Source organism: Dinoponera quadriceps, unplaced genomic scaffold (genome assembly GCF_001313825.1).
Source record: "Dinoponera quadriceps isolate SergipeBrazil2010 unplaced genomic scaffold, ASM131382v1 scaffold533, whole genome shotgun sequence".
Classification (NCBI taxonomy): domain Eukaryota; kingdom Metazoa; phylum Arthropoda; class Insecta; order Hymenoptera; family Formicidae; genus Dinoponera; species Dinoponera quadriceps.
In genome coordinates, this window is record NW_014554780.1 from 1,199,396 (window position 1) to 1,215,653 (window position 16,258).

The 16,258-nt window shown below is 41.8% G+C and overlaps 3 protein-coding genes across 10 annotated transcripts in view; 1 reads left to right on the plus strand and 2 right to left on the minus strand.

The window, feature by feature from the left end:
- Nucleotides 1-25: 25 nt before the first annotated feature.
- On the minus strand, nt 26-6,278 carry LOC106741850 (vesicle-fusing ATPase 1-like). The gene is made up of 10 exons (XM_014614241.1): nt 6,161-6,278; nt 5,829-5,917; nt 5,184-5,408; nt 4,297-4,924; nt 3,961-4,185; nt 3,588-3,887; nt 3,225-3,515; nt 2,906-3,090; nt 2,656-2,814; nt 26-2,493 (listed from the first exon to the last, which is right to left on the minus strand). Exons 1-10 carry the CDS (start codon nt 6,170-6,172, stop codon nt 2,376-2,378), a joined length of 2,232 nt encoding a protein of 743 aa, XP_014469727.1. The 5' UTR covers nt 6,173-6,278; the 3' UTR covers nt 26-2,375.
- Nucleotides 6,279-7,267: 989 nt separating this feature from the next.
- LOC106741813 (DNA-directed RNA polymerase I subunit RPA12) lies at nt 7,268-9,364 on the plus strand. 2 transcript variants are annotated; one of them, XM_014614173.1, is made up of 3 exons: nt 7,268-7,588; nt 7,708-7,921; nt 8,050-9,364. In XM_014614173.1, exons 1-3 carry the CDS (start codon nt 7,453-7,455, stop codon nt 8,072-8,074), a joined length of 375 nt encoding a protein of 124 aa, XP_014469659.1. In that variant the 5' UTR covers nt 7,268-7,452; the 3' UTR covers nt 8,075-9,364. The 2 variants fall into 2 exon arrangements, with proteins under 2 accessions (XP_014469659.1, XP_014469660.1); XM_014614174.1 differs by having other exon boundaries at nt 7,274-7,572; nt 8,050-9,351.
- LOC106741812 (venom dipeptidyl peptidase 4) overlaps nt 8,498-16,258 on the minus strand; it is a 274,378-nt gene continuing 266,617 nt past the window's right edge. For all 7 annotated transcript variants that reach the window (XM_014614165.1, XM_014614172.1, XM_014614169.1 and 4 more), the window contains 3 exons: nt 13,638-13,798; nt 12,287-12,498; nt 8,498-11,800 (listed from right to left, as the gene is read on the minus strand). In XM_014614165.1, the coding sequence (XP_014469651.1) occupies nt 11,702-11,800; nt 12,287-12,498; nt 13,638-13,798 (472 nt within the window). In that variant the 3' untranslated portion in view covers nt 8,498-11,701. The remainder of the gene's footprint in view (nt 11,801-12,286; nt 12,499-13,637; nt 13,799-16,258) is intronic.

Consider the following 16,258-nt stretch of genomic DNA (forward strand, 5'->3'; position numbering starts at 1 on the left):
CATATTTCTAGTAATGGAAAAAATGTATACTTTCGGATAATTTTATTTCTGCCTCGCATCGGTAACAGGTCACATTAATGAATACAGACGAGTAGTCGAATATATTACAATACGTAAGGAACACCGCATAAGCGAAATTTCTCTCTTAAGCATCTGCAATGTACGATGTGTTGTTTCAGTACATACATATATGTATAATGCATGTAATTAGCTCGATCATTTATCAAGCCATAACACAGATATAATACAATTAAAATACTAGTGTACAAAAAAATAAATAAACTTAAGTCGCACTATATTCACATTCATGAACTATGCACGAAGTAATACAATGTGTACGACAAGCTGTCGCACATCCTAATAACAAATCGCATAATCATCGACTTATCTCATAATTGGTACTATGTATGAGTAAAAGCGCGATACAATCCGTAATAACGCGCTTTACCTGGCTATCGTTGTAATTATTCTTTGATGGTGGTAGAATAAATATATATCAAGCAATAATCCTGGAATGATCTTACGGAGCGTGCCGACGAAGGGAGTAGCGGGGATTATTGACAAGTATTGACTAAATCGGCAGTCCTCACAACTAACTATCGCATCACGTCTATCCGTGATCTTCGAGACATATACTGACAAATATCGAATATGTGCACGGTCATTGATTGCATATAATATACATGTGCAATTGAGAATGCACTCAACAATAAATATTCGGCGTCATATACGAGAATATAACAAGTTTATCTTTATATATATATATATATATGTATGTGTGTGTATGTATATATATATAACTATATTATTGCTATTCGATAATTAATAATGGAGACGTAAATTTCCCGCAATAATCCTGATTAGGAAACATCGTTCCAGAACATCATTGTACATTCAAGATATTAATTTCTCAACGCCCCTCCCCATATAATAAATAAAGCAAATTACGTAATATAACTGCACAAGTACATTCAGTTTGCTGCTTGCGGCTGCTTTTGTCGTCGTCTCGCGTCCGATCCTAGCGATACTCAACTTCTTTCTCTATCTACGCTATAACAAACAGGGGGAAGATCGAGGCTAGTTGACTAAAGGGTTAAGTTGGCTAATTGATTATTTCTATCGTTTTCTAATAGGTTGCAGAAACGAATGAATAGGGATTTCATCACTAACTTTGACACGTTTGAAATCTCTGCTTGCTCGATTCGGTAAACTATTAACAAACAATAATCAATAATCAATTAGCTAATTTACCCCTTTAGCTAACTAGCCCCCCTCACTCCAGTCTCACTTACTTTTCATTTAATGATACAAGACACCATTTTGTCTGTTCCGTATTCGATGAGTAACAAAGATAGGATGATGCTTGTGCCGACTTGCGTCATCAAATGGAAAACACCCAATCAAGATTATAACTTAGAGAGAAAGAGAGAGACGCTAATCTTCGCGTCGAGCTGCCAAATCGGCGGTAGACGGTGCAATTATCTTTGCAACAGCTAATGTAAATAACCTGCTTTGCAGCTAACTTTGTAAGTACCTTGCTTTGTAGCTAATGTAAGTTCTTCGCTACGAATGTCTTCCTGCGATTTCGTCAATCGTGTATTGAAGATACGTAAGGCATGTAAGGAAGAAATGCACTTGATAGAATGCAACAGACGATTCTTACGCTAAAATCAGGTATTGCGTTTGCCGTGTACCAAACACTTCCTCTACCTCTTTACGTAGTAACTGTACAACAGTCGCGCACATTACTATGTAACAATCGTATATTCAATCGAGTCGCAGCAAACTATGATTATCTTCAAATGCGTGCATATACACAAGCCCGAACAAATTGACCTATTAAGCTCTTAAAAAGACGCAAAGCGAGGAAATCTGTCCCTTTGGGTTTGCCATTATATTGCGGTGAAATTTAAGATCGAATGGAAACTAGACCAATACACTTATTACACGAAGAGCTACTACACGAATCGCCTCGACATATTTCCTTCTCAAGTTTTTCGCTTACGAGACCGATCGCTTAGGTACCTGCTGTGACTGTGGTCCGCGTTCGTATCTCAAAATATGGAGTTAACACGCGTTTCTGGATATGCACCGCAATGGAAGCTAGTGTTATTCTCTACCTAATACAGTAACTTGTCGCGACACACGGAGGATCACACCAGTGTCATCGACTACGTTTCGTTCTACGTCTACATAAATTACTACAATCCGAGGGTGCGTTCGTTTCGAACGGTTCGATCAGAGTCGCTTCGATCTGAACGGCGCGAAGAAGGCAAAAAACGAATGGATGAATACATATTAGGGTTCACAAGCGCCCGCGCGATCCCTCTGTATCTACGTTTTCCAAACTAACGCAGCCCGAGATGGAATACTTCTTATTCTAGGCCGCCTTCCTCTTCCAGCTTCGATAAGAATTTCGGGAGCCTGTAGCTCGGCTCCACTTGACGTGCCATGTCTATCAGGCACAACAATTTCTTAATACCGATGAATATGCTGCAATCATAATGATAAATCAGTCGACTGGCTGACTGCACAACCATGCTATATGCTAAAATACATATAAGTGTGGATCTATAAGTATAGTAAAATTTTAGCCTTGTACGTATTTATAAAATTCGATCGAACAATTGTAAAGTAAGAAAACTGGTGCATTACCGTTTTCCTTGAAGTTTGGCGTGCAAAGAAGCCACTTCGTGCTTCGTAAATAGATCAACTTCTTCCAGGACACTCAGCAGATGGTCAGGGGTTGACAAATTAGGCACATGAAGAATGGTATTAAATGCCGAGAGTATTTCTAACTCGTCTAAAACTTGTCTGCGAAGAAAGTGTGTATTCAGAGTGACACAGTCAGCATTGTAATTTGAGCCGTACGCGACCACGCGAGGTAGAAACTGCTTATACTTACCTGCGACTGGAAGTGCATAGAATCAACAATTTACGACCAGGTGGTGGTGACTTCTTCAGTAACAGCAGAAGCGCTTGCAATGTCAGATTGGAATATCTCGGTCCGATCGGGCCGTAATCCAAAAGTCGTTCTATATTATCGACCAAAATGCAACTGAGTTGCGAACGATATGCATCGTCGAATACCTAAAATATATAAACACGCGGATTTTTAGCGATCATGCTCGAAACTTGAATATATGAGAAATAAAACAGAATAGAAAAGAGTTTTCTCGTGAATAAATATCATTTTTATCATTGTTATAGAAAGAAGACATTACCTTCCGTATGGAGAGACATTTCGCAGACTCGATAAAACCGACCATATCCTCGGGCGTGCACACTTTGACGAACGGGAAGTCCGAATTCTTGGCGATTTGCGCGGCCAGTGCAGTTTTCCCGCTATTCGGCGGACCTTCCAAAAGAACAGACACAAGACCGGATCCCTCGGTTGCGCGGGCTTGTTGAATGCACAGGCTGCCGTCAGCGAGGATATCGGCCACTGGCCTACCCCAGTTGATGATTCCGCGTGTCAACAATTGACCCAACAACTCAGCGCTCGTGCCAAATGCCTGAAAGATGCGCGAGGTCAGCCTGCAAATCTTACGCACGCTGGAAATACAATGGAAGGTCTTCCAACTTACCGGCTTGACATCGTGCTCCAGCGCGTGGAAGAAGTCACCTTTGGTGACCATCAGTTTTTCCATCGCGGCCGGATCCACCTCTACCTTGCTGGAAGCTTTTATCAGACGGTTCATGGCGGTACTCTGAGCGGCTCTGACCAGACCTTCCAACTCCGCGCCGCTGAAGTTCTTCGTCAACGTAGCCAGTTCTTTCAGATCCACATCGCCCGCAATTTTCTTGTAGTCCCTCATTCGCGCCGTATGAATATTGAGAATCTGGTACCGTCCGTGTTCGTCCGGTAAGCTGATCTCCATTTGCAGCTGGATGAAAAGTCGAGATATATTTAGAATACGTATCGCATGGTTATACATTCCCAAGCAAATTCAGTCTCACCTCCAATCTGCCGGGTCTCAACAAGGCTTCGTCGATCATGTCTCGCCTGTTGGTCATGCCAATGATAAGAATGTTATTCAATTGTTCAACACCGTCGATCTTCGCGAGCAGCTGATTCACCACGGTGTCGTGCACCCCTGTGTTCCCGGCGACGCTACCTCGAGACTTGCAGATTGCGTCTATTTCGTCAAATATAATGATGTGAAGTCCACTGTTCGGTCCAAGCTAAAAGCGGGAAGATCGTTCTATATCTCTTTCCTCGATACGCGTAAAGTATACGATTGGAATTTTTGCGATTACGAGTTTATGTAACAGCGGAATTTTTCAACTGTTTACCCTCTTTTCTTCATCTTCCGCGTCGGCGAACAATCTTCGGATGTTGGCTTCACTCTCTCCGACATACTTATCCAAAATCTGCGGACCGTTTACAATTTTCGGTTCTCGGGCGTTCAACATCGTTCCTATCTGACGAGCCATCAGTGTTTTGCCCGTACCAGGTGGCCCATACAGCAAGATGCCTTTCACGTGCTTGCAGCCCATTTGAGTGACAACCTCCGTCGGGAAGACACGGGATGCGAACGCTCTGCGGAAAATCGCGCTGAATTCCTTATCCAAACCGCCGATCCCCATTTTCTGGAAGTCCCAATCCGGGTTGATGATCGTCTGTCGAACAGCTTTCCCCTTAGCTTGCCCGACGAGGTTCAGGCTGGAGTTTTCCGCTTTCTCAAATTGTATTATGGTGTCACCCAGGCATCGGCCCAGCCTGGTCTTCTTGGGCACAGTGTTCTGTCCTGAACTGATAGCCGACAGGTCAGCAGCCTCCAAACTCTTGACAACCAATCCAAGCAGTTTCTTATCTTTAAATTGGAATGCCAGCTGCTGACCCACGGTGAATGCCTGGCCTGAAAACTGTAGCAGGAAATCCTTGGCCATCTCGTCTGTGTTGTATGGGTCCAAAGTGACACTGGAATAACAATTAAAAGAAATTATGAAAGAACTGGTTAAAAAGTCTTTATTCTTAATTGTTTCATCTTATGTCTGTTCTTCTTTGCTGAATTAGTGCAGTACTTATAAAACTTAAGAAGAGACAGATATGCAATAAAGACTCGGCGAAAGGAAGAAAAGAAGAGAACCAGTACAAGTTAGTGCAGCCAATTCAGCAAAAAAAAAAAATAAAAAGAACAGACCTCATACGATACATAGGAATCGTTCAAAGCACATACGTTTTTTTCTGTAGGAAATCAGCTTCTAAAATGATATTGCACAAACATTCTGTGTTAGAAGTCGGGTCAAAGTGATATGGCCGGACCTCGATTTCCTGATTGAGTGACAATGTCGCCCATTTCCGCTGTGGCAAGCTGAAACCGACCGTTCCACGAGGTATCTCATGATGCCTTCTTATGGTAAACACAAAGTGGTAATTTGGTGCAGTAGTTACTTCGATATGCCTGGAATAGACATTAAAGTATACTTAGCAATGAATAATTTATACTGATGTAAAAGCAATTCAAGATATTATATCATGTTCTATACAAATATACAGGAAATATTTACAATATATCTGATAAATTTATATATATGTGTATATATATATATATATATATATATATTCTTGGGAAGTGGTAAAATACGTTAAAAATAAAACACAGTTTAAATCAATAACCATGCCCATACTTTTCTCATGACAAATTCATCACTATATTACGAGCGATTATTCTCATTAAACCATTGTAAAAAATCGATGAAAATAAATGTAACCGCACGGGCGATACATATGGATACGTAAATCGACCTGATCTCGACATGACAGTTCAATTTGCACAATTGACGCCAACAAAACAATGATGATCCCCGCAAGGTATTTTTACCTGACATCGTCGGGGAAATCATCGCCGTTGATAATAGCGCAGTTGGAGAGGGTGAGCTCGTCCGTGGGACATCTCATTGCTTTCATCCGCTGAAGCATGACAAAATTATGTCAGATTTTATACAAGGCGATGACGCGTGGGAAAGCTTCACGAAGGGGAGTATTGATGCGATTTCGACGCGTGAAGGAGGAGGGATGGAGAGCAGCGTGCGAACTGTATGGAAAACTCGTCTCTGTCGTCGTGAATGCGGGAGAGGCTCCGCATTTTCGCAGCCGTGTGACGGGGATTTCGGAGGCGATCTGATGACGAACTTCGTTCGCACGTATACTCACCATGGCTGACATTTTTCCGGACGAGAACGAGCAAACACTGGCCACTGCTGTGATACAGTGGCGCAACTACGCGTCGACAGCTCTGATATTGATGAAAGCGAGCTATCCACGATCATGCGCGAGCGGAGGCGAACGGTCGGTAAGGTAAATCACAATAAATACATTGTGAACACGCTACCTTACTCACAGCGCATAATATTCTGGCGCGCGCATAACATTTAGAAATATATATTAGATATATATTTAGAAACATATCTAAGAGCATTTTTGAAAAGTTTCACTTTATCGAAACCGTTTTTTTAATAATTAACAACTTCTCGAATATTATCAATTAGTTTTTACTATTTAATGTTTAATATTTACTATTTAATATCTAAAGATAATACAATGATTTATAGTAAATATTTAAGGATACTCGCAGAAAGCACACATTAATAATATACTCATTACAGAAATAACGTTTAGAGAATTATCAGACCCGTTATTTCTGTAATTTAGTTCCAGGATCTCCGCTACGAGTCGCCACTATACTTAATGAGAAATCGAGGTTGTGATATGACTAAACGATGGAGTCAGATGAACTTATATATTTCTCAAGTAGTATGACTCAAGGACTGATTAGACATATTTTCCATTGTAATAAAACATAGACGAAATTCAACAGGCTGTAGTTTTCGCAATAATGATGCTATCGTTGATGAGATCGTTTAAGAAGCACTTTAAAGCTTGAAGTTTCTAGTTTTCAACCACATTAGCTATATTAATGTTGTCGTTCATTTTCGTCGAGATATTTTGAGTTGAACGAAAATGGCGACCGTTCAATTTCAAACTTCGTCTTTCAGTTTTCCGAGCGAAAAATTATTTGATTCGAAAATGTGACACAGGCGTTTTAAAGAGGAAACTTTAAACTTTTTTACGTATTTGTTAACGAATGTTGTACATGCATGTGAGATTCTCACGCTTCATTATGCATAAAGTTTCTGAACTAACCAGTTCGGATAAAAGAAACAGACCAAAGGATTGATTGAATTTGAAAGCATCGAGAAAATGTTCGATCCTTTAAGGAGAAGAAAAAATCGATTAATCGAATCGATACTATCGCAATTTGTAAGGTTATGTGATTGCCCCCATTCAATCAGTGTTGTGTAAACACATAAATTAGGCCTTGCCACTTGCGCATTGCTCGCACTATACTTGGCAGATATTAAATAGTGGCATATCATCAGGTGTCCCTTCATCGTCGCGAATTAATTGTGTAGTGATGAATATTCATTAAAGGATGGCGAGTAAAGATGACAGTTCCTTTATTACTGTACCGGGTTTCTGTCCCGACTGCGGCTCGATTCTTCCCTTACTCAGTGACCAAGGAGGAGTTATATGTTATGCTTGCAAAAGAGAATGGGGTGCCGAAGGTATGTCTCGATAAAAGTAAGCAATAAAGTGAAAATGATTACGGAGATATCGTGCAATCAGTTACCTGCAGAGTTGAGCATACATTGAGAATAGTCACAAGAAATTGAAGATGTGCAATTCCTTTTATTTTTCAGTTTTCGGTGACATGGCAATGACGCATACACTTCATTTTAACTCTAAGCATACTTATCGATCCGCGAAAGAAGCGGATAACGAAGACAGTGCAGAAGGGCCAGTTGTAGAACGACGATGTCCTCAGTGTCAAAACGACAAGATGTCGTACGCTACTTTGCAACTGAGATCTGCCGATGAAGGACAGACGGTATTTTACACATGCACCAAGTGCAAGTACGTCTCTATTTGTGGCAATGCTCTCACCGATACAGAAGCATTTATATATTATCTATGTATCATATGTCTTCTTGCATATTCCTCAAAGTATTCAATAACCAATGAATGGTCTTTCTCATTTGTAGATACAAGGAAACGGAGAATTCTTGATGCAATTTTGTATTGTACATACGATTTTATGCCGAACGTTTTATCACAGCGGACATGTTCCTTTTTATTCGATTCTTTCGATGACATATGCGTGCGTGTATATGTTCACTCAGGTGAACATGCATCTATTCACTTTTGTAAGAATAACGAAAAATATTAATGGAATTCTCATAATTGTTTGAACCACAGCATTGAATACGGTGTCCCCAATTCCGTATCTTTGATTGCTTCTAAGGTTTCGTTGTTAAACGTTGTTTACGATCCATGCATACGAGAGAGCTTGCGTCTCTTTAATCCGTGGGATATAAACACCGTCTTTAATAAAACATAGAGCTTTATTTATAATACACTCAACAAATAGTGGTGAAGAGAGTACATCCGTCATAATTTTATAATTCTACTAGGTCGTCATTACTGTATTTCTTTTTTTTTTCTTTCTAACAATGCGACATTACCTTAGTTAAGTGTTCAATTAAGTAATTCTGTATGTACAATGCGCGCATGTCGGGATAAAAGTTAACAATTATTTTAATAAATTCATCTTGATCCACTCTCGAAATTGGTACGGTGGTCCTTGTGTTAAAAAACTTCAATAGTTAGAGAGTTTGTCGATAGTCTTTTGCTTATCCTATGTGTGCATTTACACATCGGCACTAATATCTGCCCGTAATCTAACAATAATAAGAAGTAGATATGCTATCTCATGTTAAGGAAAAGTATGCCAGTGAATTAATCGCTGAACTTCATACGTACACACGGCAATACTTAGATTACGTATACAAATACAATAAGAATACAAAATACAAATAGGATATCAAGCGTAATTGCACTTTCTTAACACTCTGGTATACCCACATCGCACAAGCGCTATAAAATAGAGAAATATGATGCTTAAAATACCTAAGAGACGCATTTTTTTTTCCCTCCATACATTTGGAACACGTGAATCCTCATTCGTTCAAAAAGCGAAAATACGGGGAACCAATGTAGACACGCCTTTGTAAAGTCTGCCTATCTTTGAGGAAACTTCGAGCCGATTTTACCTTGAATTCGAGAGGGATTTTACTATGAGGCATTTAAGGGTATAGAAAATTAAAAAGCAGTTGCGATCTTGCTGGAAATAATCGTGCGTAACAAAGCATTCGTCGCGCGGTAAAATCGACTCTGAAAGTTTCGAAGAGGACAGAGTCGTCGTTAATATGTATGTGTATATGTGTGTGTGCACCACGCATTTGAGACATTCTTATATATTTCATTAAAATAACATGAGGGGGGGGGGGATTATAATATTTTATAACAACAATGTTATAAAACGATGCTCTTATTTCCAAATATTATATATCTGACAGCATATAGTATATGTTTTATAAAAAAAAAACATTATGCCTTTGAATATATAGCTTGCACTATCATAACTCTTTATCTTATTACACGTTCTTTATGTCTTTGTACACGTTATATATATATATATTTTTTTTTTGTAGTGAAACATCTCTCTCAAAATGTGCAACGGTGTTGTTTAGATAACAAAAATAATATGATGTCGCCTAACTATAAATCGTTTACAAAACATTGCTTTTACGTACATCATCGTCGATTCTGAGAGTAGAAATCTTGCTTGCTGCTTTTATGCTGCGGTTTTTCACATTTATTTTCAAGATTTCGAATATTATAACAATCGATCATATGAGACGGCGCTGTGAAAATGCACGGCTCTCTTTTCAGGAGAGGACAGCCCTAAATATATTCCAAAAATTAATCCGCTCGGAAAAAACCCCGCTTTCTCTTGCATGTATACAATTTGGATTTTTACGTATTATTAATTGATTACATTGTGTCGGTGGATGTCATAGAGTTCAATCGATTTTATTTGTACAATATCCTTAGTTCATCAAAGCTTTAAGTAGCACAACAGTATAATTATCTTGTAATAGTAATTGTTAATGTCATATATTAGGGTAATCGATGTTATTAATTTGTTCTTTGTTACACGTAAGAATTTCGTATTTTTGCTGAGTATTCCAGAGCCTTAAGATAACATATATGAGTTCAGAGAATTCATTTTATGATATTAAAATCAAGTTAATGATTCAGCATATCGTAAGTAAATTAACTGTGAATCCAATATCGATAGTTTAACCTTTACATTGTAAATGCTTGGCAAATATATGTCAGATGCGAATAAAAGTAATTTTACACGTCGCGTTCAGTAGGCCGTAATAACTGTCACACTTCGGGGAGCGTAGTCGGTGATAATCTTATTGTCAGACAGTATACGCGCGATACTATGTATCGTGCACTGCAGTTTTCTAAATTTTCTCGTCAACAGGATACCCAATGATCGATGATAAATTATTTGCGGACGAAGCATTCGTGTTTCACAGTACACCGAAAATGTCATTCGACACATTGTTTCTTCATTAAAAATATATCTTAAAATAAATCCCTATGTTTTTCGAAATGTTTTGAAACGAAAAGTATTTCCCTGTCGCTTCTAAGTTGTAGTGCATCGTATTACCGGTACTCATCGAGGGAGAAATGCTTCTTTTCAATTTCGTCTCGAGTGGCATACGAATATCACGTTTGTACATTGCGAAAATGACTAAAAAGCCTATAAAATTCCGGGAATCTAATGACTGAACTCATATATGTGAATATTCCGATACCGTCTAAGAAGCTGCACGAATACAGTAACAAAGAATCGAACGAATCTACCGTATTAATGTCAGAAACGTATGTTACCTCAGATGGTCAAACATATTCACAATTTGATTCGCTCCGAGACAACCGTAAGAGTCCACCAAAAATGTACAAGTGTACGTCCAACGACGATCGTTTCGTGACAATTTCTATCAAATTTCACTACCAATTTCACACAAACTTCACAACTTCGGTAGATCCACCTCATCGGGGAGCTTTGCTCAGATGACGCGATGTCGCCGGCGTCAAAGATTCACAACGGGACCTTTTACGTTGACTTTGTCAACGGTGAAAGGCGTCGCCTCGTGTTTTCACGCGATGACGCGAACTCGACGTTGCATCAAGCTCGACCGTCGTTTGACCATCCGGAGAGAACAACCAGTTTGCGCGGCCGATATACGCGATATTTACGATACGAAAGCGCGAACAAATGAGCGAACTGCAACGAGAAATACCGAAATAGTACCTTTAGTACTTTGTGGGGTCTCGACAGCGAGGCGACCCCGCCGTCATTAGGCCTTTTAATGCACCGTTCCATCGGGTTACCTTAGAAAATGTATCAAAGATGCTTCCCTCACAGACCTGCCCTGTGCAGTTTCGCGACGACTGTTGCCGTAAGATGCGGTCCAGCAAGCACTGCAAATGCTTCGAAATACTCCTCTTTCCAATCCGCCCTTTATTCGGATCCAAAAGATAGATGGAGAGGAAGAAGACATTTCGAAGCGCTTTGTAACGCTTTTATTGGCTTCCTCTACTCGCGCCGTTCCTCCAGTCGGTTCCCACCGCGATTCCCCGCCGCTATATACACTAAACGCTCATATTACATATCGTACATAAACTATGTACACGTGATATAGTATTTACAAGTGTGTAAATGAGGCAGGTGGTATACAGCGTCTAGATTGTCATCACTAATCCGTGCTCCGATCATGACGACGTCTGAAAGCACTCGTCCAGGAAGTTCTCCAGTGAGTGGTATAGGTGTGTCCGCGACTTGTCGATGCCGTGATCCTCGTCCGTGTAAGTCTGCGAAACAATTTGCATTGTGATCGTATTTACTCGATTATCAGCTCTCTCTCTCTCTCTCTCTCTCTCTCTCTTTCGCTCATCGCGCGGCGAAAGAGATCCCAAAGCGATCAAATGAGAACGTCGACACAGACGAGGTAAAGACCATCGGCCTTATGGGATTTGGTGTGCAGGAAAATTTCACTGTTTGTATTTTACGCGTAAATGCCAAATCCTCACTGCAGGAATGCAATTTCACGAAAATATTTAATATACTTCATTGTAAATTTGTAGGTATATATGTCGATGAAGCTTCGAGGTGGCCGTAAATTACAAAATTAATATTAATTATGCCGTAATATTGAAATATTTATATCGTATGACTAGAAATAGTCGGTCAGCCTTCTTCAATTACCTCCGGGGTCCTTCGGGGTCCCCACGAACATTCACCCAGAGCTGAGGGCCTCTAATATTATCTCGTCGACAACGTCAGTCTCAGGGACGTACCTGTTGTCTGAAGAGGATGTCCTTCTGCTCCAAGACTTTCGCGAGCATGAGCGACTGTTGATAGTGCACGTTGTCGTCCAGGGTCCCGTGGATCAAGTAATACATCTTGTTCTTAATGTTCTCGACCTTGTTGAGCAGCTGGCCTTGCTCGTAGCCTTGCAGGTTATCGGTGATGGTCGGCAAGCCCATGAATCGCTCCGTGTAAATCGAATCTGCGAAACGAAACGACGACGCGTCACGGCCGCGTTGTCGAGGGCGGTGCGCGACGTACCGCCACAGGGAATAACCCGCTTATACTCGCGCGGGAAACATTTTATGCGGAAACTGCACAAGTGTCTCACACGCTTCGCATAAGTCTTTTTAATACCGTCCTGTAAATCACGCGAATTTTCCCTGCGCGCTTTAATGAAAGTAATGCCGGCATGAATTTAAAGTGGCTGAAGAAGTCACGTTAAAGCTGAGGCGCGTCTTTCCCACGCGGAGCCATGCTGCTCTTCATTAAAAGTCCGACACGCGGAGAATTCTCAGGCAAATCGCGTAAGGCCAAACGAGCTTAACGTACGCGTTGCAAGTAAGTCGCGATCTCCGGAAATAAACTCTTTCCTGACGACGTTCGTCCGCGGCGAAGAACAGAGCACGAGGGAAAGAGAACGAGCAGCCCGATTTAAAGGCTATTTTATGTCGGCGGATCAATTTCATTTTATCATCTGAGAGAATTGTTCTCTCTCTCTCTCTCTCTCTCTCTCTCTCTCTTCGTGAAATTATTTTAATACTTTGTAGTCCGCCGATGATATAATGTCACGATATGAAAACATTAATATATTAACGATATACACGTACATGTATGATTGAAGGTAGATATGTGGAGAAAAGCAAAAGTGAAACGTACTCAGTGACGTCGAAAGAATTGTAAATAAAAGGGAAGAGAATCACATGGAAATGTCGAAAAGCAATATTCATAATCTCGAAAGATCAATATGCTTACGTTTGACTTTTCTCAGTTAGGAAAAAAAAAACGACTATTTTCGATTGTTTGAAAAACAAGTGCGAAAATTGAAATTTATTATGTTCACTGTGGTAAGAAGAAAGTGTTGAACTTTACGATCAAAGGAGCCAATGTGCTTTAATTTTAACAAATGCTTTTATATCGGCATTTATTTGCAATGAAAAAAAAGTGCGGTTAAGTATGAATAATAGACTCGGTTTGTTCGAGTCAGAGAGAGAGTTTCGTGCGAAGGGCGGGCCGCAAAGTGTTAAGTAAAAAAATCACTTCGACGCGTAAGTTATCGTGGCGCTATAATCTCCAAATCGCCCCATGTCCTGTAACAAATCGGCGTATACACGCACGTACCGTAAAGAGCCCAGTCCGTAACAGGCGCGACGGACATGCCGCACTTGAAGACACCGTCCAGGTCCATGGCTAGTGTCATGCCGGTCGCGTATCCACCGTAACTCCAGCCCCATATCGCTGTTCTAGTACGGTCGATGAAGGGTAATTTGTCCTGCAGACGCCTGCGAAGAACAAGGGGAGAAAAAGCCGCTCTCATTGTAAGTGCTACTCCCGATGGGAAATCGATGTTGTCGGGAAATGTGTGACGTGGAAGGTGGTAGTCGCTCGCGCGATGAAATATCATCGGGCTTACAATGGTGATGGTGTAATGTTTAGATGACTGCGGATAATGTCTTCGATACACTCGAAACTAGATTCAATTTTATATCTTTCAACAGAGAGCTTTAAAGTCCCCCCCTTCCCCCCAAAAAAGGCAAAATATTACGCCGGTCTGGTGGTTTTCTTCTACACATATTTTTTGATCATTATTCGCGTTTGACGTAAAACGAAAGTCAAGAGATGCTTGTTTGACGTTTTACAAAATATGCGGGCGAAAGGGGTTTATTATGCAAAGGGTTCGTGTAATCGATGTTATCAACATTGTAAATTACATCACCGCGGAGGGAGGGTGAAGCCGTTGGTACGCCGGCAGAAACACCTGTACGGAAAATTTTGGAACGACATTAAAAGCCGGGCGCCGAGGGGAGGAATTTCTGTAATGGATTCTTTTGTCTCCGTACATAGGACGATCGCGCCCGCTAAGGCACTACGAAATTGCCCCTCTTTTGCCGGAGAATACCGCGGCGCGCGCTCGTAAAAAGACAATCACCTTTCTCGCTAAAACACGCAGGCGGGATCGCAGTCGACCGCTTTCGCGATAAGAATCGACGACTACACTTTGTAATTTCTGCCCTCATACCCCCTCTCGCCCCTCGCCGTTATCTCGCGCGCATTCCGCGCGATCGTATTATTATGCATGCGACTGATGTGCTTCATATTAAAGGCATACGGCACACAATCGGCTTTCACGAGCGTTTACGCATTACGACGCCGCAGCGACGATCTTACCTTCCTCGAATGAATCTTCTTGAGAAAATTTTCCCGAGTAATTAGCATCTTCGCGGATCTCAAAAGACGCGACCGCTGAAGCACCGCTCTACGGTTTTTCGCGCGACAAATAAGGCTGCGTCCCGATGTATTCACCGCCGGTACATCGAACATTTACAGTTCGTGTTAAAGTGTGAGTGTAAAAACTGAGGGGAAAAAAACAACGAATAAACAGCGAATGCGAACGTTCGATGATACGGTTCGGAAAATGTATATACCTTAACGAATCCGAGAACAGAAGGTTCATGTGAGTATATTGGCACACACGTAGTAAACGAATAACGAACGAGCACGGTGAATGCGAATATTCGTTGTTTACGGGAATATGTATAGTCGCGGAAAGGTTGCAACACTTCTATTTTTTATTACACTGTTAATCATGTATCGGTCAAAGTTAGAAGTACACGATGAAATAAAAACGTAATTACGAGGGACATTTCGAGGTATGCATCTCGAAACGGCCCCCGTGATTACGTTTTTATTTCAACGTGTACCTCTAATTTTGGCGATACCTGGGTTAACAATGTAGTTTCGGAACGCATCCCCGTGTCACATGAGAGAATTTGTTTTTCAGTCTCGTTCTCAGGAAATACATCTTCCTACCGCGATGCGAAATGCGTTACGAAACGCGCGAAAACGAGAGTGAGATCTCGCGGAAGGAACGTTCCTCGAGATCGAATGCGGCCGCGTCTCGTGATTCCCGGGCGCGAAGCGGTGCGTTTTCCGATAGAGGAGAAGGCCGGGGGAGAAAAAAAAACGGGAGAATTCGTACTTCTTCCTTCCAATCTTTTCGGGCTATTGTCTCTGGCGTCTCGTGTGTTCGATAATAATGGCCCCGGCGGGATCAGCACCGGCCGACCGATCCCACCCCCGTGAAAATAGTAGCGACTTCCCTCTCTCTCGTACACGGCGACGCAGATTTCGTTTCCTCCCCCGCGTCGCGAAATTTATTTACCTCGTAAATCGACCGGCGGCCCGTTGAATTCTATTTCTTCCCCGTGAGAAAGAGAGGCGAGTGGAGAGGGGAGCTCGCTCGGATCGAAAGAATCTTTCCGCCTCTCTTCCGTTTCTCGCGCTCGGCTGACCGGTATCCTTCTCCTCCTCCCACCCTCTTTTTCATACTTTTCGCACGCACACATATTCGATGCTCGTTTTTCAGTATAAATTGAAAGCTATTCGCTTAATTCGCGCGCGCGCGCAATCGATCCGCACGAACGGCCGCGCCGTTAACAACGCGCATTGACAACGAAGTTTACTCCCGGCGTCCTGGAATACGTGCGGCACCCCGGGGCTGCGTCGTCTCGAGTGGTCTTTCTCGTTTATTTATCCGGCGGACAAAGCGGAGAAACCTTCTCGGAGCGACATTCCGCGATCGAAGGATCGGCGGGACGAGATAATGCGACACCGGTCACTCCGCGATTAAGCGGTGAAATTAGCGTCGGGGAACTACAGGCAGGTTGGTTTCGATGACGGAAGCAGGGCTGGCGCAAGAGCGCGCAGGATAAGGGCGCGGGTCGAGAGAACGGGCTGGAAAC

Bases quoted from the DNA above. Each gene is read 5' to 3' on its own strand.
- LOC106741850 (XM_014614241.1), bottom strand. The intron at 3,888-3,960 runs GTGAGACTGAAT...CTTTTCATCCAG, and splicing joins TGAGACCCGGCAGATTGGAG to CTGCAAATGGAGATCAGCTT. The intron at 3,516-3,587 runs GTAAGTTGGAAG...CGCATCTTTCAG, and splicing joins TGGAGCACGATGTCAAGCCG to GCATTTGGCACGAGCGCTGA.
- LOC106741813 (XM_014614173.1), top strand. From the start codon at position 7,453: ATGACAGTTCCTTTATTACTGTACCGGGTTTCTGTCCCGACTGCGGCT. The intron at 7,589-7,707 runs GTAAGCAATAAA...TTTATTTTTCAG, and splicing joins GAAGGTATGTCTCGATAAAA to TTTTCGGTGACATGGCAATG. The intron at 7,922-8,049 runs GTACGTCTCTAT...TCTCATTTGTAG, and splicing joins TACACATGCACCAAGTGCAA to ATACAAGGAAACGGAGAATT.